At 54.3% G+C, this 27,484-nt stretch overlaps 1 protein-coding gene across 1 annotated transcript; it reads right to left on the reverse strand.

Moving 5' to 3' along the window:
* Positions 1 to 22,049, reverse strand: MAL (mal, T cell differentiation protein (MAL blood group)). The gene is made up of 4 exons (XM_081101296.1): positions 21,875 to 22,049; positions 3,382 to 3,549; positions 2,523 to 2,648; positions 1 to 577 (listed from the first exon to the last, which is right to left on the reverse strand). Exons 1-4 carry the CDS (start codon positions 21,965 to 21,967, stop codon positions 503 to 505), a joined length of 462 nt encoding a protein of 153 aa, XP_080957422.1. The 5' UTR covers positions 21,968 to 22,049; the 3' UTR covers positions 1 to 502.
* Between the last annotated feature and the right edge of the window lie 5,435 nt (positions 22,050 to 27,484).

Consider the following 27,484-nt stretch of genomic DNA (forward strand, 5'->3'; position numbering starts at 1 on the left):
GAACGTAAAGGCACTTTATGGAGTGTCTCGAAGGTGTATCATCTTCCACCGTGGACACTGTGAACATTTGTTGGGCGAGTTTTATTCCTGGTGATGGGTAGAATCTCTGTGATGACTTAGAAACACGCCTCGAAATGGGTGCTCCGAGAGCCTGGGAAAATTCTGAGAGTTCGTGAGATCCGTCCAGCATCAGCAGAGGCCTTTGTTCCAGGGTCTCTCTGATCACAGCTCCCACTTCCCACCCCGACAGTGCCCTCCACCCCACCCCCCCAAAACAGGAAATGACCCAAGAAAGACAGACCTCATTGGAGGTTAAAGGTGGCTGGCCCCCCACTCCAACATGAGGTCTGTGGGACAGTAAACATAGAAGCAGTGTTGGGCTTTTTTGGTTTGTTTTCTTTTTTCCACCGCGGAGAGCATGCCTGCGTTCTACAAAGTTATGCTGGAAGGCGGGCTTGTCAGTTAGCACATCTGGGCGTTAGGCTAAAGTTCTTCCTCCGCTTTATGAAGACTTCCACCGGATTAACGAAAACACGGCGTGGGCCACGTACAGCAGAGTGGCTACGTATGAAAACACCTGAAACCAAGACGAATGACCATTAGCGGGCAGGCTGGGGACAGGGCAAGGAGCCGGCTGTGCACCAGGCGGGCTGCTCACGCTCGTTCAGGGCGACAGACCCGCCCTGTGTGGCCAGCCACTGCTTCCCACCACTCACGCGGCACTTCCTGGCTGAGCCCAGATGTGGCCCCAGAATGCTTTTGGCACGGAGCTCCAGCTGGCCAGCCCATTCACTGGACTGGACATGCAAGGTCAGCTATCTACCTTCTCGCCCGATCATGTGGGCGCCACCATTTAGAAATGGGCCTCAGAAAAAGAGGATCAACTACTCTCCATGGAGCACTTCCCTCCTCCACACCAGCAGGACCAGAGCCCACCAGCTGCGGCCCCAGCAGCCTCTGCTGAGAAATAGAAACAATAGGGTCTGTTGGCGCTAGTAAAGGTCCCGATGATGCCTGGACAGCTCAGACCCCAGCAGGATTTTCTTCTATGACTCTTCATGTCACAGGCCTGGGTGAGGGGCCAGGCTCACAGGAAGTGAGGGGCAGGCACCCAGAGGAGGGATTTTGAGCTTTTGCACAAAAGGGGGTGCTTACTGAGAAAGCTGCTGGAAGGCCCAGCCAGCCGCTCTGGCGCTGGGAACGAAGGCCTGGAAATATGGCTATTGGTCGCTTGATGGCGGTCACACCCCTGACTTTCCCCCTGGGCACCCTGTACTCCTATCACCCCACTCTGGTGGCTGGCCTCCCTAAAAGCTGCCTGCCCTCAAGTCAACTATCTGCACCTGGTTTTGTGACCTTGGGCTCAGGGTCAAGAGTTTCCAAGCCAGGCACAGCATTTAGGGAGGCCACGCTTCTGTGACTTTGGAAAATGCCCATTAACAGCAGCGGCACCGTGCTGCTCTGTCCCCTACGCCACACACGGTGAACCCTTCAGTCTCGTTGGCCAGGGGCGATGAGTAAGCCGAGTTACTTAATAACAAACATAAGAGAACTCATCCGGGGACTCCCAAGTCCCCTGTCTGGAAGGAGCAGTCACACCTGTCTGCGCAGCCCCCTAAGACAGTGGTTCTCAACCTTCTGGCCCTTTAAATACAGTTCCTCATGTTGTGAACCAACCATAAAATTATTTTCGTTGCTACTTCATCACTGTAATGTTGCTACTGTTATGAATCGTAATGTAAATATCTGATATGCAGGATGGTCTTAGGCAACCCCTGTGAAAGGGTCGTTTGACCGCCAAAGGGGTCGTGACCCAAGGTTGAGAACCGCTGCCCTAAGAAGATCTCCCCCACCAGCAGGGGGCAGGTCACCGTCTGGGCAATTCCAGGCCCATGAGAACCCTCTGCAGAAACTCCTCAGAAGTTCCCACGGGAACAGGAAACAAGCTCCTGGGGCCCTGGTTCTCCCCGTGACCTGGTGTGATAACAGTGCCTACATCCTAGGCCAGGGGTGGGCAAACTTTTTGACTCGAGGGCCACAGTGGGTTCTTAAACTGGACCGGAGGGCTGGAACAAAAGCATGGATGGAGTGTTTGTGTGAACTAATATAAATGCAAAGTAAACATCATTACATAAAAGGGTACGGTCTTTTTTTTTTTTTTTTAGTTTTATTCATTTCAAACGGGCCGCGGGCCATAGTTTGCCCACGGCTGTCCTAGGGCCTGGGAGGGTCGAATGAGAGTGTCCCCGGGGGAGCTCCCAGGCTGGGCACTCGGCTGCCATGTCTCTCCCACCTACCCTCCCTGAAGGCCGGGCACACAGCCCTGGGCCAGCCCGGGCCTGGGCAGCGCAACGCTGACTGATGGCGAGGCGAGCCTTGGGCCATCACTGCCCTTCTGGGGCTTTGCTTCTTCAGAAAGGAGGGGAAGGTGTAGTTCATTCAAAGTTAGTGAACGGAGACAACAGAAAGGGGGCCTGCGGGGGAGGGGGGAGAGCTGCGAAGGCGGAGGCTGGCGGACTCACCACAGCGGAGATGTTCTCGTGGTACTGCCTGTAGGTGTAGCCCTCGTACATCTGGATGGTGGCCAGCGCTTCCAGGACCGAGGCGCTGAGGTAAAACAGGGCGGCGGTGCAGTGGTAGGCTGCGTCCTGCGGGGTCAGAGGTGGGGCCCGGCGTGGATGTGAGGGACAGTCCACGTCTGTCCCCACCTGGCCTGGCTTCGGTCCCCCTTACCCGCCCATCACCACCCCCGCCGGTGCCTCCTCACAAACTAATCGGCGCTTCCCAGCAGAGATTTCTCTCACTGAGCAGTTCCCAGTCCCAGGTAGGATGTGGCGAGAGGCCCAGCCAAATGCACACCCGCTTCGGGGCAGGTAATGGCAGGCGTCTCAAGTGTTACCCTCTTCATGGGCCTCGAGGCAGAATTTATGCGGATGGAGACCACAGGTCATCTCTCGCCCCCTCCAGGTCCCTCGCTGGCAACCCTGCTGTAGGAGGCGTGACTGGGAGCTGAGCAATAAGCATGGCCTCACACCGGGCAGCCAAGGCCAACGCCAAGGGCAAGGTGGAAGCCAGCCCTCCGGAGGAAGGAGGAGCCACGAGGACCTGGCAGGTGTGGCAGTGAGGGCCGGGGTGGGCTGCTGGGTTTCCATGAAGAGAAAGCAGGGTAGGCCCAGCGAGAGTCAGGCAATGACCATCAGCTTCCACCTGACCTCCCGGCGGCAGGGAGCCCTGGCTGCCCGGACAGCTTGAACTTGGAACATGCGTGGGGAACGTCTACAGGGCAGCCTCGCCCAGCACGGGAAAAGCCAGCCTCCCGGGAAGAGGGTCCAACACTGCTGTCCCCCCTCCCCACCCCAGACATCGAAGGCTGGGACTCACCAGGGTGACCCAGGAAGCCTCCCCTCCGTGGGCACCAATTATGTACAGGATGAGCAGGGTAGTGGTGGCCACGAAGCAGAACACAGACACGAACATCACCCATCCCTGGACCAGTGGCATGGGCACCAGTGACGAGGCGATGAGAATCCACACCAGGCCCCCGAAGACCTGCAGAGGGAGCGCGAGAGGGAGGGGTGAGCGTGGGGCCGGGGAGGGCCAGACCAGAGGTCACGCTGGGCAGGAAACGGAAGGGAGGCAGAGAACACGCGGACACTGTCTGCACCGGGAAGACTCGTCCCCTCTGGGCTCGGATCACCCGTCCCCGTCTCTCCAACCCCCCGCCCGATTGCCTTTTCCGTTTTTTAAAATACAATTCAGATTTTCAATTTGATAAATGCTTATATCACATTTATATACCAGGCACTGTCCTGAAAATATTAACTCAGGCCCTGGCCGGTGTGGCTCGGTTGGTAGAAGTGTTGCTCAGTCCACTGAAAGGTTGGAGGTTTGACTTCTGGTCAGGGCACAGAGGTTTCAGGCTTGATCCTCAGCCCTGGTTGGGGAGCATGCGGGAGGCAACCAATCGATGTTTCTCTCTCTCCCCTTCTGTCTAAAAAAAAAAAAAAAAAATCAATGAAAATGTCCTCAGGTGAGGATTAAAATATATATATATATATAAAATCTTAGTTAATCCTCACAACAACCCTATGAGTGAGGTACTGACCCATCTGTCAGAAATTGAGGTACACAGAAGTAGGTAATGTATCATCTAGTTTATCATTAGAAGGGTTGTTCTTTATTCTGCGGTTATATCCTTCCTAGTATTTTGATATTAAAATATCCTTCCCTTTATGAAATGGTAGTGACCAGCAAAATAAACTAGTCGTCCTATGTCATTAGCATTTTTTTTTTTTGAAATTTGACCCCTGAGATCCCCAAGTCCGGGAGGTGCGCTGACGCCTGGAGTCCAGCTGGAGTGGAGAGGGCCCAGGTCAGCCCAGTCTCCCCAGGTGGCCTAGGACAGGCCTGGGAGAAACACTGCCCATTGTTACCCACAAGACCCCCCCGTGATGTCCAGAGTCAGTGAGCCCATGTTTTCAAAGAGGAGCATGAGGACAGACATGAGGCTCAGTGACGCCCCTCAATGCCACCGTTCCATGTTGCGAGGAAGCGCTCACATGAATCCTTTGAGATTTTCTTCCCTCTCCTCGTCCCCCTTCATCCCAGTGAAATCAGCTCAGCCTCACCCACCGCCCCACCCAGTCAAGGCCTGTACTTGGAGCTGGAGATGGGTGGGCATGGCTTTGCAGTCAAGCTTCCCAGGTGCTGGGGTGTGTGGCACTGGTTTCCTAAACGTCTGCTCCCAGCCCTATGTGCCCTGTGGTCTGAACTCACGCGGTCCCTGCTCCCACCTGCTGGGTAAGAGAGCCCATGGTCCTCATGCGTGCTCTCGGCCACTGAGCTGAGAAACATCAGGAGAGAATCATATTTGATGGAAAAACCAGTGCAGTGAAGAGTCTGGATTTATCAAAATCCTAATGCATCAGATATGGACCTCTCTGCCCAGAAAGTCTTCTTATTGATGCATCTGAGCTGCCTGAGGCCCGTGACAGAGCCAGTAGGCCACACTTTACACCTTATAATAACGAGCAAAATCAATTAACTACAAACCCTTGGGCAGCCATAGAACAAGATGCGTGTGCAGATTCCACCCACGGTGGCCTTTAGGATCAAGCAGATGGCTCGGCCTTTTCCATATGGGCACTGACAAAGGGACCGAGCGCGCTGATAGGCAGGCAGGATGTGGATTTAGGAGGCAAGAGAGAGTGGCATGGGGCGGGGGTGGGGGTGAGGGGTGAGTCAGTGCCTGGCTGGTTGGCAGAGGCAAGGGTCTAGGATACTCCTCTCCTGAGCATCCCCTGCTGGTCACCTGGTGACGATGCCAGGGGGACCAGACCTGTGTAAGTCAGTTCCCCAGGCACATGCCCTGGGGAGCCTGCACTTCTCTTTGGCAGCACCGAGCCCCAAACAGGTGTATCCCATTAGTTACAAAATGGCACTTTGCCGGACCAGGTGATGGAGAGGATGCAGTCCCTTGCTCACAGCTAACTCCTGGGTGTGGGGCACCTGTCTAGCCATGCATCAGTGTCTGAGTTAGTGAACTGGCCTCGGGGTCCTGTTGGATGGGTGTGACTGAACTAGAGCCACGTGTGAGTCAATGCCAAAAGAAGAGCTTGGGGTGCCCATGGAGGGGGTGCACTTGTGATGGGACCTGTGTGGGCCCGTGGGGGGTGCCCTTGTGATGGGACCTGTGTGGGGCCTGTGGGGGGTGCACTCGTGATGGGACCTGTGTGGGCCCGTCGGGGGGTGGGGGGTGCACTCGTGATGGGACCTGTGTGGGGCCCATGGAGGGGGTGCACTCGTGATGGGACCTGTGCGGGGCCCGTTGGGGGCGGTGCACTCGTGATGGGACCTGTGCGAGGCCCGTGGGAGGTGCACTCGTGATGGGACCTGTGTGGGGCCTGTGGGGGGGGGGGTGCACTCGTGATGGGACCTGTGCGGGGCTCAGTGGCTGGAGGTGTTTTCGTGGTCTGCAGACATAGCATTGGGGGAACACCGAATGCCACAAGAGGAAAATGGTTCTTTTTCATTCTCTGGTGTTTCTAAGGCAGAGAGAGGGGCTCAGGGTGGAGCCAGGCATCTGGAGCTCCCCTAGAATATTGGCTCCAAGGACGGGTGGGCAGAGGGGAGCTGAATAACAACACTTTTAAATTTTAACTCAGTGATATAGTTATTTGGGGGAAAATTAACTGTAAAATACATTAACACACAGGTGGCACCTGAAATGGCAAAATCTGAGGAGGTGGCTCTTAGCCCCTGGCCCGCAGACCATTTAACTTTCACCTGGACTCTTCCCCGGGTTGCTGGCTAGAAACCAAGGGCCAGAAAAATAAGGTGAATTCCGAGTGAAGTCGCTGCCCTGAGGGCTTGCCATGGGGTCCTGAATATGCTCTCGCTGGATGTGACCGTATCTGGTGTCCAGCTCCTGGCGCCAGTGGCATAGGGAAGCTGCAAGGTGAATCCGACCCCCTGATCGGCTTCAGGTGGGGTTTTACCTCATAAAGACTGTGCTCCAGCTCTGTAGAAAAACAGGCCTCCTCCCTTCCTCTCTCTCTCTCTCTCTCTCTCTCTCTCTCTCTCTCTCTCTCTCTCCCCCCCTCCCCCCGTTTCTTGGAGTCTATGGTAAGAACCCATTCCACCTCTGGGTATAGCCCACCTTGCAAAGGTCCTTCAGAAAATTATGCCTACTTTCTTTTCATTTCATGGTTTACCTATAATGGTAGGTTTCATAGTGAGATGGTGGGGAGAAATTCTTTTAAATGAGATGTAACTCACATGCCATACAATTCACCCATGTCACGTGTACGATTCGACGGTTTTTCCCACATCACAGAGCTGTGCAAGCATCATCCCCAGTCCACTTAGAACAATTTCATCCCCTCAGAAGAAACCCTGTGCCCTTTAGCTATCGCTCGCCTCCACCCCTCCCATCCCTACTTCACAACTCACCAACTCTGTCCCTATAGATGCCCCTGTTCTCAGCTTCCACGTGAGCGCAAGCATGTAACACGTGGACTTTTGTGATTGGCTTTTTTCATTTAGCACAATGTCTTTCAAGGTGAGAAATTCTCTCCCAGGGAGACTTTTACAAAATACCTCTATCTCGAAACCCATGGCCCGTTCTGACCCCCACCATTTGAGGGACACCGAGTGGCTATGTCTCATCTCTTTGGGGGCCTCCAAACTGGAAAGAGCTGGGGACGCACTGGCTCCCGGGGAAGTTCTTCTAAGGCAGATGCCACCAGGCCCACCTGCCCCAGAAGCATGTTTTAAGTTACACATCACAAGAAGGGACTGTCCTCAGCACCAACAACATGACTAAACCCCCTGGCTTTTGCTCCCAGGAGGCAGGCAGTGGGCTTGCCTTCTGCCCTCACAGCCCTGCCCAGGAGGTGCCCAGGGAGAAAGGCAAGGCAGCTGCTTCAGGAGGGAGCCACAGGGGGCCATCTGGGAGGGCTGCTGAGGTGGGAGCAGAGCGGCTCTGGGGAGAGGGGGCTGAGCTGTGGAGAGACCCTATTCCCAGCTAGACATGTGTGAGCAGGGCCCTGGGCACAGACGCCACTGTTGTGAGAATCCCAGGGTGGGGCTGTGTGAGGAGCCGTGACCGCTCTGCTCTCTGCCATAGGTGAGGTCCCCGTGTCACCTGGTGGAGCAGCATTTGCATGTGAGCCCTGAGAGGCGCCACCACATCCGACAGCAGAGGCTGTGGCAAGTGATCCAGCCTCGTGGCCTCAGCTTCCTAGTCTAAATGACAATTTGCCGCTGTCGCCCCACATTGCACTGGTGCGAACTGGCTGGAACTACAGATGTGAGCATGAAGCTTCTGGCACAGTGCTCAGCATCACCCAGCACCGGGGCTAAGACATGCACACCCAGGAGGCCCACCAGTCTCATGGCAGGATGATGACCAGGCCCGGTGGGCTGGGGCAGGGCCCCAACCAAATCTTGAAGGGAGGGGTGCACTTGGTTGGTTAACTAGGCCAAAGGCTCATGAAGCAGTTTTTTGGGGGAGGAAAAAGGACGTGCCAGCCCAGCAGATGCTGAGGCAGCAGTGAGGGTGTCAGAAGGCTGGGAAGCTGCGCATGAAGTGAGGGGCGAGGAGTGACAGGACATGGAGCTCGAGGGAGGGTGAGCTTCGAGATAGAACTGACTGGGAAAAGTGCAGGCCTCCCAGGCCACACAGGCAGAGCTGGGATTCTGCGTGAATCATGGGACCAGGGCAAACCAGAACCTGCCCCACTCCGCCCAGCACGTGTGCAGAGAGCAAACAGAGCAAGGGCTGCACCCACACCCAGCAGATAAGGCACCCTGGGCAGGGAGCAGTCACTCTGTCCCAGCCACAGGACCCCACTGGCCAAATATTTGTCAAGAGCAAGGGGGTAGGTGAGGGTTCAAGCATTTCTCTTCATGAAGAACACTCTCACTGGCCCCAGCTTCCAGGAAGCAAACGCTCAGAGGCGATCACCCACCGCCCCTGCCTGCAGGTCACCATCGACCATGACAGGGATGGCGCCGGCTGGTCTCAGACAATCATCTCTAAATCCCTGGGCTGAACTCTCTCTCTGGGACCCAGATCCCCAATTGGAATGGCAGGTGGGACCTGGCCTAACACTGTATGCTTCTCAGCTCTACTCCTCATTCAAGTCACTAGAGACACCTTGGAAAAGCACCAATGCCCAGGGTCTGACTCTACTGGACAGAAGCAGTTACAGGACAAGCGACAGACATCCAGGCTCCTGTCGAAGGCCTTGGCAGGTGTTTCCCTAACAGCCCGCGGAGGATGCCCCGGAGACTCCTGTCAGACGGAAGGAGGGCTCCCGTCTCCAACGCCCAGCCGGCCACCCAGGGACACCAGCCATGCCCTGCTCCTGCTCCTGCCCAGGTTCTGGGTGCCAAGTGTTCTTTCCTCCCCTGTCCTCTTCTTAAGCCTCAATCCCTGTCTTACCTTGAACGTGAGCTCATCCTCAGGTGTCCTCCGGACACAGGGACACAGCCTCAGCGTCTACGAATAGGGACTGAGCTGGTGATGGGGCTCCTAATTCCCCTAGTGCAGGGGTCCTCAAACTACGGCCTGCGGGCCACATGCAAATACAAATATTGTATTTGTTCCCGTTTTGTTTTTTTACTTCAAAATAAGATCTGTGCAGTATGCATAGGAATTTGTTCATAGTTTTTTTTTTTTTAAACTATAGTCCGGACCGCCAACGGTCTGAGGGACAGTGAACTGGCCCCCTGTTTAAAAAGTTTGAGGACCCCTGCCCTAGTGTTTCAGGACTGGAAACCTTTCTTTAATTCAGGCTGATTTGGATGCTGAGCCTCGCTGAGGTTTTCTGAGAACAAAGACCACGTACAAAACTAAACAAAATTCTGCCCTGGCTGGTTTGGCTCAGTGGATAGAGCATTGGCCTGTGGACTGAAGGGTCCTAGGTTTGATTCCAGTCAAGGGCACATGCCGGGGTTGCAGACTCCATCCCCAGCAGGGGGTGTGCAGGAGGCAGCCAATCAATGATTCTCTCTCATCATTGTTATTTCTATCTCTCTCTCCTTCTCCCTTCCTCGCTGAAATTAATAAAAAATATATTTTAAAAAATTAGACAACATTCCCAAAGACCTAAAGAGTTCACATCTGTGGTTGACCTGATCAAATGCTTTTTGTAAAAAATATGTCCTTAGGAGACAGTCTGGGGGAAGCTCTGGTGTAAACTCAGTGAAGGTTTTCTCTTTTCTATCTGGATTAACCCTCAGGAGGCAGGTGAGGGCTGTTCAGGGTGTAGACCAAGCATGTCAAACTCGCGGCCCATGGCCCACATGTGGCCCACAACGAATATTTTTGAGGCCCAGCCAGTATAACAGCATGTAAGAAATGTTTTAATAAAAATTTTGTAACTTAATTTTTACAATATCCTGTTATACATAATTATTAATAACGAAGGACAATGTTCTCTAATGACTGATTAATATTCATTTCCCTTATGCGCCTTATGTGCAGGCGCACCATTTCTCTCCACTAATGCTAGCAGGGAATATTTTAGCAGCTGATTTCCACGTCATTAACTTGGACTGACTTGTTTGGCGGGTGCAACTGGAAATATTTCGCTTTCGGAGAACAAGAAAAATAGGTTTATTTGTGTTATGCTTATTAATTTGTGCAGTTATTCAGTGTCTGGTAAGTTAATGTTCAAGAAAAAATATTAGTTTTTAAAAAATGTTCTATTATTTGATGTTAGCGATTACTCATTTATTTCAGCCCTTTGTATTCAGCATGTCTCTATTGAAATAAACCTACTTTTGTATGAAAATTGAAGCTTTTGATTTTTGCGGCCCACACAAACTTAAACCTTGTTTATGTGGCCCGTGTTAGCCTTTGAGTTTGACATGCTTGGTGAAGACTTTAGAAGAAGAATCTGAATTCCAGCTCGGCCACTTACTAGCTGGGTAGCCTGTTGCCCCTGGGCAAGTTACTTACTATCTCTGTCCCCTAAAATTCCCTGCGGTGAAATGGAGCAGTGTATCGGCTGGTGGCCGGCTGGGCGTTGGAGACGGGAGCCCTCCTTCTGTCTGACAGGAGTCTCCGGAGCATCCTCCGCGGGCTGTTAGGGAAACACCTGCCAAGGCCTTCGACAGGAGCCTGGATGTCTGTCGCTTGTCCTGTAACTGCTTCTGTCCAGTAGAGTCAGACCCTGGGCATTGGTGCTTTTCCAAGGTGTCGCGAGTGATTGGAATGAGGAGTAGAGCTGAGAACCACACCGTGTTAGCCCAGGTCCCACTCGCCATTCCAGAGAGAGAGTTCAGCCCAGGGACTTAGAGACGTTTGTCTGAGACCACCCGGTGCCACCCCTGTCCCTGGGGCTGGAGTGAATGGGATTATACCTGCAGAACACCTGGCACAGATGAGGACACCACGTGCTGCAGTCACAACTATAACCAGGTGAAAATCCCAGGAGGTCTAGGACTGCCCAGTATCCACTCCAAACCCTGAAGGGGCCCAGAATTTAAAAACACCTTCAAAAGCATCAAAAAGAGGAAAACCTATGATTTCTCAGAAATCAAAAGTGGAGAGAAATGTGTCTGCCTCCACAAAACACACACAAAAGACATCCAAGTATGAGAAGTGCTGCCTTTAAACAATGAGCCTCGGTTGCAAAGGGAGAAAGGAATCTTCGGCACATTCTTGAGATTGGCAAGGCGGTGCCCTTGCCTGCTCAGTGCCGGGGGCTCGCTGTCCACAATGGCCCAGTGTCTCCGCCTGGGGACTCGGACAGCTGAGCTCAGCGCAGAGGAATTGCTCAGATTCTCTGGATATTTTCCCGGGGCTCTGCTGCACTCTGTCAGGGTCTCCCCAGCGGACACTCTTCCAATAACACATATGTCAGGACGTGGACCCAAGAGGCTCCCCGCCCTGGGCTTTCCACATGCACACCTGGTGGCGCGGCCCACAGCTCTGAGCACCTGGGGTCGCGACGGTGCATGAGATCAGAAGGCGGTGCCCTGGGCTCTTGAGAGGTAAAGACACTGGCCACAGCCCTTGTGCAGCCAGAGCTCGGCTGTCCTGCCGCTTTGCTCAGGTCCCCAGGAAGGAGAAGGAAAGATGGCCACAGCACAGGAGGCGCCACGGCATGAGCACCACGCCTGTCGGTGTTTCCCAGGCCAGCAGGGACAGTAGCTCCGACCCGTGTTGCTGGAAACATCTGCACTCACTGAACTGTTAGCAGCCCAGGGTAACTCACCCTCGGGAGGGCAGTGGGTGGGTGACTCGGCCAGGACAGCACGTAAGCACCAGGAGGCAGGAGAATGCAAAGAGAGGGCGGTCAGGGGGGAAGACCCAGCATCCCAAATCCTGAGGCTTCCCCCAGGCTCCCCTGGCTCTTCCCTTGGAAGGCGGGTCTGAGAGGGAGGCTGGGGACCCTCCTGTTTTGAAGGGCGGGAATCAGACACAGATGGGCTCTGTCGGCTTCTCTGGTCCTTGCATGAGCCCCCACCTCCTTGTGGAGAAACTCAGAGCAGAGGAATTGCTCCAATTCCCTGGCTATTGTAGGGACCCAGAATTTAATAACACCTTCAAAAGCACAAAGAGAGGTCCAAGGAGACCCTGCCCTCACTTGCCCACTCCCTTGCCCACTCCATCACCCACTCGTTCATCCATCTGTTCACTTGTGCATCTAACAGACCCCAGGAGTGACCAGCACTGCGGGCAGGTGCACCCGGGGGACAGAGTCACCCACAAACACACAATACTACACGGAGCCCCCTCTCCTGTCCTGCCCCCTCCCTCCCAGCCTTGCCACCAGCCCCCTGGTACAGCTCTGGGTCCTGGTGAAAGTATTGGGGCCCCAGTGAGGGTGACCAGCTAGACACCTTTGGTGGATTCTGTTTGTGAAGAGGGGGGTAGAGACTTGGGATTTAAAGAGATGGGTGTGAGTGCACATGCACAGTTGATATTAACAGGGCGAGTGTGGCGGGAGGAGGCCCCTGCTCAGGCCTGCTACCCCACTGCCTCCAGGGGCAGGGACATCTTCTGTCCCACGGGTCCACCAGGTCCCAAATGAAGGAGCACTCCTCTCAGATCCACAGAGCTGGGGGCTCTCCTCAGGCATGTCCTCAGCTGGATGGAAAATTTTACCTGCCACGCCTATAGCCCACTGGCTTTACTCAGCAGGATAAACAGAAACAGGAGGTTCCGCGGAAAATACGGGTAAGCCACCTGTGAAAGGCAGAATCCACCTCGGACACGCTAAGCCAGGAGGGCGTGGCTTCAGTGCAACAAAAACAAAAGGCAGTAAGGGAGTCACCGAATCCGTCAGCAAAACCAACAAAACAGGTGTGTGCCTGCAAACTGCCCATCCAGCGCCCCAAGCCTCTCTGGAGGGTCCCCAGGGTCTCCTGGGGTTTGGTGGCAATCCTGTTTCTTCTTCTGTCTGCCTGGGGTCAAGGACTCACCCTGTGAGGCATAACCACTAGCCGGGTGGGAGCCGAGACGCCAGCCCCGTCCCTCTGGTGCACGCTGACGGCCCACGACCTGTGAGGAATATGGGAAAACTCGGGGTCCCGGGAGGAGACAGACCACAGCAGGGTATGCAGTACGGGTGCTGAGTGCTAGGAAGGGGTGCACTCAGGGGCGGCTTCCAGGGGGAGGTGTTGGGAAGTCGGGCCTGGAGGGTGGAGGACTCAGCCTCACCATGTCACCTGCACCAAAGGAGCGCTTCGGGGAGACCAGGGAGCACTTCGGGGCTGGTTCTGAAAAGGATCCTAAGACCCAAAGCTGGTGGTTCCCTCCCTGCCAGGCCCCTCAGTCCAACTGTGCCGGCTTAGCAGCACGCAGTGCAGGGCAGTGTGGAGGCTGGGGGAGTGGGGCAGGCTCTCATGCCAGAGCCTGCATTCCCCCAAACCGAGGGCTTCCAAACGGCGAGGCACTGGCACCAACGATGACAAATTGTTTTTGAAAGGACTGATCCTGCGCCACTGGTACTCGGTCCTTTGCCTTCGGGCAGATACAACCATTCTCATCACACTCAGAACTCACAAGCTCTCCCACCGCCCTGGCACCAGGCTGGCAGGAGGGAGGCTCAGGAAGTGCCCTGCCCCAGGCAGAGGCAGGGCAGGTCAGCCGAGGCCCGCTTCCCCCTCGCCACCCCATCTGCCTGGCCAGGGGCAGCTCCAGGCTGAGGAGCCCCTAGGAAGGTCCCACAGAGAGTGGTGTCTGCAGTGTGAGGTGACTTATGGTACAAGTCAAGTGTGGCCCCCATAGCGCCCCAAACTTCCAAATCTCACTCACCTCTGCCTCACTCACCCCCCCGGCCCCCCCCCCCCTCCCGCTCTAGAAGGGTGCCCTCTGCCTCGCTCACCCGCTCTAGAAGGGCATCCAAGGCAAAACAGGGTGCCGGATTGGCCTCTCGGCCCCCATTTGCCCTGACTGGCCAGCTGATCTAGGGCAGGTGTGAGTGTTTAGTGACTTGATAATAACTGACCCTAACAGCTACTACGCAGTCAGTTCTGTGCGTCACGTTACTGTGAGAGCCTTGTGTGTGACACTCGCTGACTTCTCACAGCGTCCTGGAGGCAGCGGCTATTACATCCCCACTTCACTGCTCGGAAGGCTGGTACCCGTGACGGGTCCCCAAGGTGACCCACAGGCGGCCCACCGAAATCCCCCGTGAGAACAGTGACATGGAGGGAGAGCAGACCAGCCCTTTAGCCTGTGTCCTGCTCCCACCGCCCTGGATCCAGGCAAGGAGACTGCAGAGGTGGCCCGAGGAGGCTTCCCTCCCCCTCCACTGCTCAATAGCCTCTGTTCTTTCAGAGGAAAAGAATAGCAAGGTTTGTGTTTAAGGTCAAAAACAAACAGAAGGTAGAACTCCAGCACATCAGCCCCTTCTGCAGGCACAGGCTGCAGTCCTCATCCCGGGCCCATCACCATGACCCTTGTCAGGAACTGCACCCCACCCCACTAACAGGTGCGGGGGTGCCACTTACCTTCTGTTCTCCATTTGCTCTTTTTCTGGAGTGCCCCCCATCAAGCCCACACTCTTGGCACTCTCAGGGCCTCCAAAGTTGGAGCCAGAGTTTCTGGGGTCCTCCTCACTCCTTCTCCTCTTCCCGACGCCTCCCCTCCCGCCCACCTGCACTCTAACAGGAGCGGCTCTGGGGTGGAATTTCAGGTCAGCTGGCCCCGGCTTCCTCTTCCCCTGCCGTGTGCATCAACCTGCGATGCTGGCGACAAGGCCTTTCTTCTGGTTCCCACATATTTTTCGCAGGCTCTAGGGCTTTGGAGCATTAAAGTGATTCAACACAGGGGCTGTTTTGCCCAAGGTGGGCAGGACACGAGCTATGAGTGAAGTAGGGATGGTAGAGAGCCCGGACTAAGGGTGGCAGAGAATTCATGCCTGGATACACCCTGGTGCCCAGCAGGAGTTACCAGGAACCAAGTCCTTCCTTCCCCTCAAATGCAGAAGGCCAGGCCCCGATGCAGAGAAAACCAGTGCCTACACTTCCTTGCGGCTCCAGTGCCTCTGGGACCAGGGGTGCCACTCACCCCCTTCCCTCACATCCATCCGCACCAGAAGAGAACATCTGCTGGGGTACCTTATCAGCCTGCCCAGGGGGCCATTGGTCCAAAACCCTCCTGAGAGGAAGCCCCCCATCCCCCACTGGGACCCTGGGCTGCCTGTGTCCATTTGAGTCAGCTCCCAGCCCCCATCCAGGTCTGGACAAGCTGGCCCCCTCCGGCCTGAGCCAGGCCCCAGATAGCTCAGTCCCCGCCCCAGCCCTCCCCTCACAGAATGCATCTGTAGCCCAGAGCAGAGCAAAGCCATTCATAAGCCAGTGCACCGTGTACTCCCCAACCCTCCTCGGCAGCAGGCACGGTGTAGGTGCAAATTGTCAGCCTTTGTCCCCGGCCTGAACTGCCCCTGCAATGGCATCCGGGACCCTCCCACCCCCCTGAGAGCACCGCAGGCATCTGCAGGCGTTACCCCGTCTGCCTGCACCGAGGCAAGCTGAAGGACACCCCTTTCCAGTGCAGCTTGGTTGTGATGACATGTGCACGACTATCCCATCCCCAAGCTCAGCCCCGTTTCCAGAGAACAGCTCAGAGTCACTGACTCCGGATCAAAGCAGGCCTCTGGTTCTTGAAAAACTGGAAAAGTCACTTCTCAACTGGAGGACAAATCCCTTAGAGACCTCTGCCTGGAATTCTTCCCTCCCTTCAGAGAGGAGGAAAGGAGAAACCCTGGGCAGTGCCCTTGCCCCTTCTAAGCAGCTAGGAGAGGGGGCCACAACACTAGATAGGGACAAGGCCAGGAGTCCGTGGACACAGCCGTGCTCAGTCACTGGCCTGCCCTGGCCTGCAGGGCCAGTCCCCACACTCCTGTGACCGCAGGAGAGGTCCCTGGCTGGGTAGCAGGAAAATTTCCCTGGGAGCAGCGAAGGTGCCTGCTCTGAACCCAGGAGGACCTAGGGCACCTAGCTCCCTGCCCCAGCCTCTCACTGGATACTGTCCCTTCTATTCGTTCTTTCCCCCCCAAGATTAACTGAATTTATTGAACGAGCAGAGACAGAAAGAAAAGGCTGTGAGAGGGTGCCCAAGTGACAGAATGACTGGTGTGAGAGGTGAAGGGGAGGGGGTGTCACTAGCCAGCATCCCAGTGAGTTTGAGTCGGTTATCGGTCATTGGAGGAGATGCTGCCGTGACTTTATACACACACATCAAAGGCATCACAGGTCATCGTGATAAGAACAGACCATCACACAAAGTTTAACACATTCACATGAACACAGAGAAGAATTAGGTAGAACTTATTTCTCATGGTACTTAACATATATTCAAACAAAGATGGTACTGCACAAAATATATTACCTACCCCAGTAGACTACACTTCCTGGAAGATCAAAACCGTTTCTCATTCATGCCAACCTCCACATGACTTGCAGAGTGCCACCAGCTTTCCCATCTCCTGTCAGCCCTCTGTAAATCTTACTCTCTGTTGATTAAATTCTTGCTCAACTGCTGCTGTGCACGTAAAAATTCGGCATTAATTTCTTCCAACTCTGCTACCCATTGCTGAAGAGAAACTTCAGGCTGAGAAGCTGGCCTACTGTGTGCGCCATGGCCAGGCAGTGGGAGAGCAGGGATGGCGGAGTGGCATCCCGGAATCTCCCTGTGTCCCCACTACTCTGTCCCTGCCTAAAAACGTTGAGGGGTGAGCTGACCTACAGGTGACCATGGGGCCTGTGCAGCCCTTATCAAATGCGATTCTTTTAAAAAAGTGTTTTTATTGATTTCTAGAGTGAGAGGAAGGGAGAGGGAGAGAGATAAAAATATGGCTGTGAGAGCATAATCTAGATTGGCTGCTTCCTGTACCCACCCCTCCAGGATTGAGCCTGAAACCCAGGCACGTGCCCTGACCAGGAATCCAACCAGCAGTCCTTTGGTACTTGGGCCGACGCTCTAACCATTGAGTACACCATCCAGGGTTCAGATGCAGATTCTTGGACTTGCCCTGGACTTAGTGTCTCAAAACCTCCAGTGTGTTTTTGACAAGCAGGCCTACGGGGTTGTGAGCTCTCCAATGGCTCTGAGCTGTCCCTTCATTCTCAGGGTGCGAGAAGGGAGTCAGGCATTGCCCAGGGCTGCCCAGGGTGGGGTGGGGCAGGGCCACCTAGTCATGGTCCATTGTGCTGTAGGCAAAAGTGCACCATGGGCATCCGAGGAAATGCAGAAACCTGGATGTGATTCACTGCAGGAAGTGCCAACCCTGGAGACCAAGTTACAGGGCAACTGCCTCCTCTCTCTGAGCCTCAGTTTCCTTTCAGGTCCACAAAACTGGGTTTCTGTGACTTTGTAGCCCTCCTCTGCTAGGAGTTCAGATGCTGCTGGCTCAGTGCAGCCAGAATGTGGACCACCCTTCAGAAAACAGCTGTATCACTGTGCCCCCCAGAACCCCAGTGCCCACTCCTGGCAGGTAGAAATCTAGGGCAGGTCCCTGGACTTGCCTGGTCACAATCAAATAAGAGGTTCCAGTCACTTTGAGTCACAGAAACAGTCTCATTTTAGTAACTAGTATGTCCAGTTCACTGTAAACCGATCCCAGATGCCAACCCCCCTCCCCCCCCACTGAATCCCCACCCCAAGTGCTCACCTACAAAGCACTGCCTCTCACCACCTCCAAGGAGGGGAATGCTGCCAGAGAGGTGGGTGGCACCTTAGCACACTCTCATCAAATAAATGCTCTCTCATGCTTCCTGTGGCTCCACCTCATATAGGCTGGGAGGAGGCTGTGAATTAGTAATTCCATAACAAATTTTCAGGCACTTTCTTTTCACAGTCTGGAAGTGTGTATGTGTGTGTGTGTGTGTGTGTGTGTGTGTGTGGTGAGGTGTCTCTCAGGGCACCTTGTGAGAGGCTTCCCCTTAGGCCTCTGGCTAGAGCTGAGACAAAAAGCATCCCATGTGAACCTCCTGTTCTGTGAATGGTGGCTTGAGTGTCATAAGCCCATGACTTATAGAAGGAGAAGAAACTGAGACTGTGGATTTAACAGGAAAAGTCCCCCATGGTGGTAGTGGTGCGGGGGGCAGGGAAGAGAAGACAGGACAGAAGCAGAGCCCTGGAGTGAGTTGTTGGGAATGGGGAGACAATTAACATTTCATCTGGGTCTGTAGGGGGTACACTTGTGCTCTACTGCCTGCAACAACAGCATGGCCTGTGTGGCTCTGGGGGTGCTCACTTCCTGTGAGGGCCCCGCAGGGGTCAGAGGTCATAAGCTCTGGGGTAGGGGTGCTGCACCAGGGGAAGGCTGCCAGGCCCCACCCTGAGTCACCTCCTTTCCTAGATCCCCTGGGCAGTTTTCCTACCTTGGGAGGGGAGTGAGCTCCACCCTGGTTACCCCTGGAGGCCAAAGTTTGACATCTGTACCTCCCAGGCTACTGGCAGGTCAAGCATGGGAACATGAAGAGTGAATAATCAACAACTCGCTGGACTACAGATTTAAAGAAATAAGCATTTCACACCCATCGTATGAGCAAAAAACTACAACGTCTGACGCTACCAAGTGTGGCAAGGATGAGAAACAATGGTGACTTTCATGGGCTGTTAGTGAGAATCAGGAAGGTCCAGGTTTAGCCTGAAGCTTATAGGACTTGGGGACCTTCTTTGTAAAAGAATATAAAATGGGGCAGGGTTTTGGAAGGGGCTGAGCAAGTGGGGTCCTGAGCTTCATTAAGCTTCTGCAGCCTCCCAGTAAGTCTGCTTCTGGGGTGTGTACATCACAACACGCCTGTGTGCACATGTATAACCCTCAGCGCTGCCTGGAAAGCGCCACAGAAAGATATGTACATTGTGTGGGGCTGTTTTCATCCTGTGAAAACAGGTAAAGCAGGGCATGTACAGCCAGCACATGTAGCCTGAGGTGGTCCTGAGAATGCAGGAGCAGGGTAATTCAGATTTGATCAAGTGGGTGCCTATGAAAGTTTTATATCTATACTTTCCTATAATATTTGAAATTAAAAAAAATAAAGTGACATTCAATCAACATAAAATTCACCACTTAAAACTGACCATTTCAATGACATTTAATATATTCGCTATGTCGTGCAGCCACCATCTCTATTGAATTCCCAAACATGTCCATCACCCCAAGAGGAACCCGTACCCGGTAAGCAGTTGCTGCAACCCCCTTTCCCTCTCCTCTCAGCCTCTTCAACCACCAGTTTGTGTTGTATTTCTATGGATTTACCTTTCTGGATATTTTATATAAACAGAACCAACAATAGGTGACCTCTACTCAGCACAGTGTTTCAACTTTGCAGTATGTATTAGTGCTGGATTCCTTTCTATGGCTGAGAAAAATCTCCCCTTGTATGGCTAGTCACAACCTGTTCATTGATGGGCCTCGGCTGTTTCTAGCTGTTGGTTATTGCGGGTGGTGCTGTGATGAACACGCCTGCCCGTGGATCTAGTCAGGTCCCTGCTTTCCATTATTTTGGTTATAAACCTGGGCATGGAATTGCTGGGTCATATGGTTGTTTTTTTTTTTTTTTTTGAGGACCCACCAGTTTCTCATAGCAGATGAACCATTTTCCATTCCCACCATTAATGCATGAGAATTCCATTTTCTTCACAACCCTACCAGCACTTCTCACTTTCCGTTTTTTAAAATGCCATCCTAGTTTGTGTGCAGTGTCACCTCACTGTGGTTTTGATGTTGTTTCCCTGGATGACAGCATTATGTGCTTATTGGCCATGTGCCCTGTGCATATCTTCTTTGGAGAAATGTCTGCTCAAGTCCTTTGCCCCTTTTTTAATTGGGTTGCTTATCTTTTTGTTGTTGAGTTGTAAGAGTCCGTAATTTAGAAACACCTCCCAGCGTGGCAGCACTGCCTAGGGCCCTTTAATCCTACTTTCCCTACACATGGAGACACAGGCAGCTTTGCATTTACAATCCTGCAGAGGCGAACTCGAACTCGCAGGGCTGTGTCTGCCTTCTTTCTGCTCTCCCGCCCCCTCTGAGCCCACCCCCAACCTAGAGAGGAAGAGAGAGCAGACAACCTGGCATCCAGGGCCTCTCAGGAAAAGAGTGGAGGGAACAGGGCTGAGGTAGAAGAGAAAAAAACAACTGATAAGACAGGTGAGAAAGAAGTGTTCTGGCAGGAAGAATTATTTCTTCTAGAAGCCCCCACCATCGCAGGTCACCACCCGGAGGAGTAAGTTTCCACTAATCCCCGGCTCTGGTGATATTTCCCACACCCCTGTTCTCTCCCTTCACTTGATGGGGTGGCGGTGGGGTCCTCCTGACCCTCCTTTGAAGGTGGCTCTGTGGGCTGTTCCTACCTCAGGGAAAGTGGTGAAGACCGTGAGGGCACTGGGCAGGGGTGTTCCTTCCCCTGAGCTGCTGCACCAAGAGCAAGCAGAGGGCACGGGGAAGCCAGACCCTAAGCTGCCACCGCCTGCTGCCACCTGAGCCAGCCCTTGTGAAGGCAAGAGGGGGGCCCTCCAGAATCCTCCTCATGGAGCCCAATAACACTCACTCATGGTTCTCGCTATAATGCTCCCCAGACAGCTACACAGAGTGAGCCACCCACTGGGGCAATGGAAGAGACACTGGGGAGAGCTTTCCTTGTTTAAAAATGCCTCTGCCCCATCACACCTGCCATCAGCCATCTTCTCTTTCTGTCAGAAAACCCTGCCTTCCTAAGAATAGTCCAGTAGCCTCTACAGGAAGTGCCATTCCTTAGGAGCACTGCAGGCGCGTTTTCATCAGTCACCCAGCCTCAGGCAAGTGCAGGGGAATGAGCCCTTTGGGGATTGAACGTACCAGTGGCACAGCCCCTCCCCACTCTGCCGGGCACAGTGAGGGTCCCTATCTACATCTGGCGGGGGTTGGTCCAGGGCTTCTTCTGGGTGTCATTGCCTTGATTCTGGCTAGCCCAGGATTTGAAGTCCCTCTGGATATGCCCAGGTTTGGGATCAATTCAACTCTCATGAGCTCAGTGATCCAGTGCCACGAGGCAACCTGGGGCCCTTAGTCCCCCCCCCCTCCAGCCCCCCAAACTCTCCATGGATGGCAGAGCCTGCTTCCTTTGGGGATCACCCTTCTGCCTCCATCAGGCAGTAAGAAACTGGGGTCCCATTTTTAAACAGTCAGGTTTGGCCATTTTCTTTTCCTACCAGCTCTCCAGGCAGCCACCTCTGTGGTGGGGGTACAGGAAAGGAGTCTCCATGACTTTCACGTCCAAATCCACAAAATAAACACAGCTCGCCCCCTTCCAAGTAAGAGCCGGTGGCACCTGGAGAGCACCTTCCCTTCCCGCAGCCACTGCAGCTGCGCGCTCCAGGGCAAGGAGAGACCAAGCGCAGGTGCAGAGGCCTTGGCAGCTCAAGGTCAGCCCAGCCGCGGGATCGCTCTGCCTGCACACCCCCCAGCCAACACACGCGCGGCAGAATCACCAGTGGAGCAAACCACAGCCTGTTTTGCTCCTACGACACCAGCCTCATCTCCTGGGCTGGGTTGGTGAGCTCAGGCTTCTTTTGCAGACTTTAACAAACAAATCCTAACCCTGGGAAAAGCTGGGCACCTCTAAGTGGTCATCGCTTTCCAATAGGGCTTCTTCTGGGTGGCCCTTGCGAAGCGGGCGCAGCTTTGGAACCGGCGCGCAACGAAGGGACCTGGCCCGCTTCCAACCTCTGACCCAGGTTGACCACCTGGTTTTCCCTCTTAAGTCTGTGTTTCCTATTGTCGTTGGTCTAGAAGGGGCCAAAGGACTGAAAGGGTAGAGGGGTCAGGGGACGCGAGACCCTCCGCACCCTGGCCCCATACCCTTGTGCGGCCGGGACTGCGCTGCTTGCGAATCACTCCCCAGCGCGGGTGCGCGAGCCACTTACAAACTCGAGGATGAAGAGGAGGTCGGGGAAGGTGGTGAAGACCGCGAGGCCGCTGGGCAGGGAGCTGCCCCCCGACGCCGCTGCGGGGGCCATGCCGGCGGGCTGCGTCGGCTTCGAGATGGGACGCGCGGCTCTGCTCCGCGATGACCGCTGGGTGGCTCGGTGGAGGCCAATGACCCGGGCCCTCGCGCCCGCGGATTAAGAACAGGGGCGCTGGGCCGAGGAGGGAGGAGCCCAGGCCGCTGCCCGCCCCGCCCGCCCCGCCCGCCTTCCCGCAGGGCGCGCCCCAGGGGACCGGCGCGGGAACGGGGAGGGGAGCTGCTGGCGTCGCCCTGACCCACTCAGAGGGCGCGCCAGGGGCGCGGGGAGCAAGGGCGGGAGCCTGCCTCTTGGACCCAACTCCGGTGCCACCGGAACAAGAATAAGCCGTTTAGGATGTGCGCTCTTAGCAGGTGATCACCGCCCCTTAGGAATGACAACCATCACTCACTACCTCCTCAAACTCCTCACCCTGGCGCCCCACGACTTGCCATTGCTTTAACTCTCCTTAAGTTGGGTATCTCTCTGCGGAGTGCATGCATTTGCGCACCATCCGCGGCCAGGCTCACCGCAGGGCAAGTTCCTAGTCCTGCTCCCCGGGGGGTCTGCAAGAGCGGAGCCAAGACCATCTGTGGCCACCCACCCCTTCTTTCTGCTGCGCTGGAACCCGTGAGGCGTCGGAGTGCTCCCTCTGAGCGTTAGCTGTGAATCAAGGAGTGACTCTCGGCCATCCCGCCCGGAGGAGGGCTGCCGGTGCCGCTGCCGGTGCTGGGGCAGATGGCGCTCAACCCGAGGGGCAGAGTTATCCCCGTCGTCCAGAGGGGCAGCTGGCGCCTCCTCCTCGAGCCCTTTGACTGCCTGTTAACTGTGGCGCTTGTTTTTGTTTTTCCTCCCGCACCACAATTTCTTTCTTAAAAAAAATTATTGATTTTAGAGGGAGATAGAGAGATTTGTTGTCTCACCCATTCATATTCACGTTGCATTCATTGGTTGATTCCTGTAAGTGCCCTGCCCCGATCCAACCACAACCTTGCCCTGTTGGATCTGGAGAAAAAGCTCCACCCAGCTGAGCTCCCTCCCCCGCCAGTGTTTTTTTTTTTTTCTTTCTTTACTTTATTTTTTAACAAGTATCACACTGAGTAGTTGCCTGTTTATTTTAATCTAGGCACTGTTACCTGGGCATCCCTCCGCATCCCCTCCGCCTCCCCAGCACTTCTGTGGCTTCACCCACAGTTGGTGGCAGGGCAGCCAGCTGCTCCCCTCTCTCCAGTGGACCCCTCACTCTTTCCCCCTACACAGCTCTTTCCTCCCCAGTCCCTCTGAAAAAAGTAAGATCCTTGCCCAGGAACTATCCATTCTGACCACTTTTGCACGGGGACCAGGCATTTGAGATGAGAAAATCCCCCGGCACTTCTGTGAGCTTCCTTAGGGCTGCTGGTTTTGATGGCCTGAGATCCAGGGGACCATTGTTCCAGGGCCCATGCCCTGCCCGCCTCCCTGTCCCGGGGACCCCTTCTGCCTGGAGGAGCCTACATGGGCTGTGAGATAGTCAGGGCTGGGGGCTCATATTTACAAGAAGCCCAGGACCACACTTCAGTTTCCAGCAGAATATGAAAAACCAGCCCCAGCCAATAATATAAGTCATCGCAGCGTCCTCAGTCCTTCTAGCAGCATAGTGGGTGTGAGTGCAGGGGTCAGTCTTGGCTGGACCTGGGCTTCTGTCAAAATGATAACATGGCCTGCCCTAGCTGGTGGCTCAGTTGGTCCGAGTGCATCCTATACACTAAAAGGTTTTGGGATTTGACCCCCAGTTGCTGTGGGTACAGGAGGCAACGGGTCAATGTTTCTCTCTCTCCCTTCCTCAATAAAAACATGTCCTTGGGTGAGGAATAATAATAATACGGCCTGGGGTGGGTTTCTACAAAGTAGAAAGTAAAAGTTACACTGCTATGCCAGCTCGAGGCGGAAGAGGTCACCTCCCACTTGTGTATGGGAGGGAGGGGGTGGGGCAGAGGGACTGGCTCTGAAAAAGATCCATGGCACAGGAGATGCCAGTAAATCATAGCAGATGATTTGCTTTTGAGGCCTGAGGAATGACTTCCCTTTGACCCATAAGGTAATGGGGCTCAGAATGGTTAATTAGCTGTTCAAGGCCACAGAGCTGGTGGGGGAGGGAGAAGCTCAGCCTTGAACCTGAGTGATGCTGTGCCTGCCTCCAAAGCTACAAGTACTTAAGGCCATGCTGAAGATGGACAATGCCAATCAAATGCCATGCTCCATGCAGACCATTGGCAGACACCCAAATCCAGCCTTAGTGGTCATCTCAAGCATGGCACTGCTTGTTCTCTGAGGCATCCCTGCCCGGCCAACAGGGCTCTGACCCTGACAGGGAACAGAAGGTTAGAGGTCATCATCCCTGTTTATGGATGGGGAAGCTGGATGAAGGCCAAGCTCACAGAGCTACTGTGGCCAATATTTACCCCAAGGGATCTTACTTGTTTCAGTCACCACAGCCCTGAATCTCCATCCAAGACATTAAGCAATGAGGGCGCCTGCTGGACAGGTGAGTTAACGGCAGGCACAGCGGCCTTGGCTGTAGCCCACGAAGTGCACTTTGTCCATAGGACCCCATTTCATCCCACAGAGTCTTTCTACTAGGTGTCGCCCAGAGTGGGGAGGGGACAGGCTCAGCGTGGGGAGGGGATGTGCCAGACCACAGGGAGAGCAATAGGACATCTTGACTCCAGAAAGCGGCCATTCCCACCGCCTCCATCTCTACTGCATAAAATCCACACCCTTCAAACCAGAGGTGGTGTTTGCTCCTCAGAGAGCAGTCCCCTGATGGCCCAGTGGGGCACCTAGACCCTGCTGCCTCCAGGGACAATGAGCCACCGAGTGTGGTCTTTTTCTTTTGTTCCCAGCCTCTTCTAGGTGCATGATTCCTGGTACCAGAGAGGCTAGGCACCCCCCCCCCCCTTCCCCACCTGAGGTGAGTCATCGCCAAGCTCTGCGTGCTGGTTGAGTGTCTCAGGGACAAGGACGGAGGTGGAGGGGCTGCGAGTCCCAGCTCCCTGAGGTGAGGCCCATCTAAAAGGGACATCACATGCAAAGTCAGTAGACACCGGGGCTGGACCTGCACTGGCACTTTCCCCAACTCTGCAAATGCTGAGCAGTGAGGCCTGGGCCATCTCTCTACTTCAAGGTTGGGGTAGGAAGAGGCCCCCATTTATGAGCACCTATTGGGAGCACTGAAGATGCAACCCTAGTAGAGGCCCCTGTCCTCAGTCCCCATCAGTACCAGCTCAGTGAGAGCCAGGCAACAGGGATAGCGTGGGAGCAGGGTACATGCGATCTCTGCCTTTTTGAAGCTTATCATTCATTGCTGGAGACAGGGATCAACCAGACATCCACATAATAAATGTGCGATGAGGTTTGATGCTAGAAGGAGAGAGCGGGAAGTCCTGAGAGCATCCACCAGCGCAGCCTGGCTTGGCCTGGGTCAGGGAAGCTTGTGGGAGGAAGTACCCCTTGAGTGAGTGAGAAGTGGTTAACTGGGGGAGGATCAGCCTGCACCAGGTCCACCCCCCCCTTACCCCCTGCCCCCTACTGTCTGAGGAGGAGCATTATGTGCTGCTCTACGTCTAGGATGCTGCAAGTACAAGGAGGGACATCCAAAGTAAGAGTCAGAGGCACTCGGTCGGGTCGGGGGCATGCAGGGGAGAAGGAAGTGGACACTGGCAGTGAGTTCTGGAAGACAGGAGAGATGCTGACCAGGTGCTGGAGGAGGTAGAAAGGGTGTGACAGGCAAGGGAGCAGCACAGATGAGTCCTGGAGGCCAGAAAGCTTTTGATCTCTGTGGGGAGCAGGGTGGCTTCTGGGACAGAAATGGAAAGGTCAAAGGCAGGCTGGCTCAGGAGAAAAGAGCCGAAACTCACAAGGTGTAAAGCATGCTTCAAGCTTAGTCATCCCCTATTCAGCCCTGAGAGTAATCTGGCTCCTTCTGTCTACCGCAGAGAGCGCCGGAACCTGCATCTCTACCCTAGCGCTTAGGACCTGCCCAGAGAGTCACACCGAGAATTTGGCCCAAGTTGCCCGAAATGTCAGGAAACATTAGAAGTGCAGAACAGGGCTGGGCCTGTGGATCCCTGGAATGTGGTCCCGGCAGGTTTGGGGCTGGACTAGGCTGGCTTGCTCCCTGAGAAGCACCTTCCTTCGAGGTTTCACTTACCCCTGATAGCCTGTGCCACACAGCATGCTTCTTAGACTCGGAAGCAATTGCCCAGTAAATCTCAGATGTCAGCAGATGCATCCTGGAATGGACTTGGCCCTAGGCCTTTACTCTCAAACTCATACTTCTACCTGGGGCTTCCTCCGAAGGCCTCCCCATAGGAACTGACCCCCTCGTGAATGACCAGGAACCCATCTTCTAGAAAAGCCACTTGCCTCCAGTCATTGAGAAAGTAAGGGGAACGTTTAACCTTCCACCTACCATGCCCCTGGGCCCTCTCTCACTGTCTAGTTAGTCTTTGTAGCATTCCTGTTTTGTGTTGAAAAAAAATATGCTTAACCTTAGAAAACATCCCAAGGAAAATTGTGCTAGGCTCCCTATTCTTCCACATCAAGACAACCATGTCATCTTGTTGCGGTCCAACCCTAACAGGTCCAGGGGTTCCCAAAGGTGTGGACGGAGTCAGTGAAGAAGGAATGACACGGAGACAGCATTCAGTTGATCAGTATAGCGAGGTTCTTCCTTTATTTTCCTGTTACATCTGTATTTATACCATTTGATTTTAATCCTATCCATTCTATTCCAAAGGTTAGGGCGTTTGTTATCTCCATTCCAAGGTCACTACTCTATTCTTCTGTTATGCTACAAGGAAGTAACTGAAGGAGATTATCCTAAGTAAAGATTATGTAGTTTAAGTGTAATTGTTCATAGTTAAAGTGATTAACTACCCGCCTGGCACTTAGTTAAGGGGTTTTATTGATTCCCTTCCTTAGTCTTGTTAATCCCTAACTCCAGGGAAAAATCCCCACCTGTTGAAACAACCTTTCCTGGAGAGGTGACCTTGGTTAAAACACATAGTGCTAAGAAGGGGAGCAAACATATTAAGAACAGTATGCCATATACCCCAGGTCCCTTGAAACATATGCTGTGCAGATGTTTCTTCCCTGCAGTGACTGTGTCAAGCAGTAAGGATGGACCGGCTTCTGGCATCATCTCTGCAAACGATCTTCTAGAACTCATGACAAGACAGACAGTGCCTCTCTGAGCTTCTGTTTCTTCAGAGTGACTTGGCCATTCATTCAGCTTCAAACCCTCCAGGAGCCATGCCCAAGCTGTCTGAGTGCAGGTGACCAGGCTGGAAAGGAAGGCACGTGTGGGAGCCTCATGATGGAGGTGAGGCCAGTGTGCCTGCAAGCATTCCAGGTGGGGATCATCAAGGCCTTCCTTCCTGGGGGAAGGAAGGAGAGTTCAGCCGGTGCCTGTGTCTCTTCAATCCTTGCAGTGCTTAGCCAGTGCCAAGCCCAGAGGTCTCTGAGTTGGCCGATGGACCCTGGAGATGCAGA

This window comes from Myotis nattereri (assembly GCF_964212035.1).
Source record: "Myotis nattereri genome assembly, chromosome: 10".
In the NCBI taxonomy this organism is placed as follows: domain Eukaryota; kingdom Metazoa; phylum Chordata; class Mammalia; order Chiroptera; family Vespertilionidae; genus Myotis; species Myotis nattereri.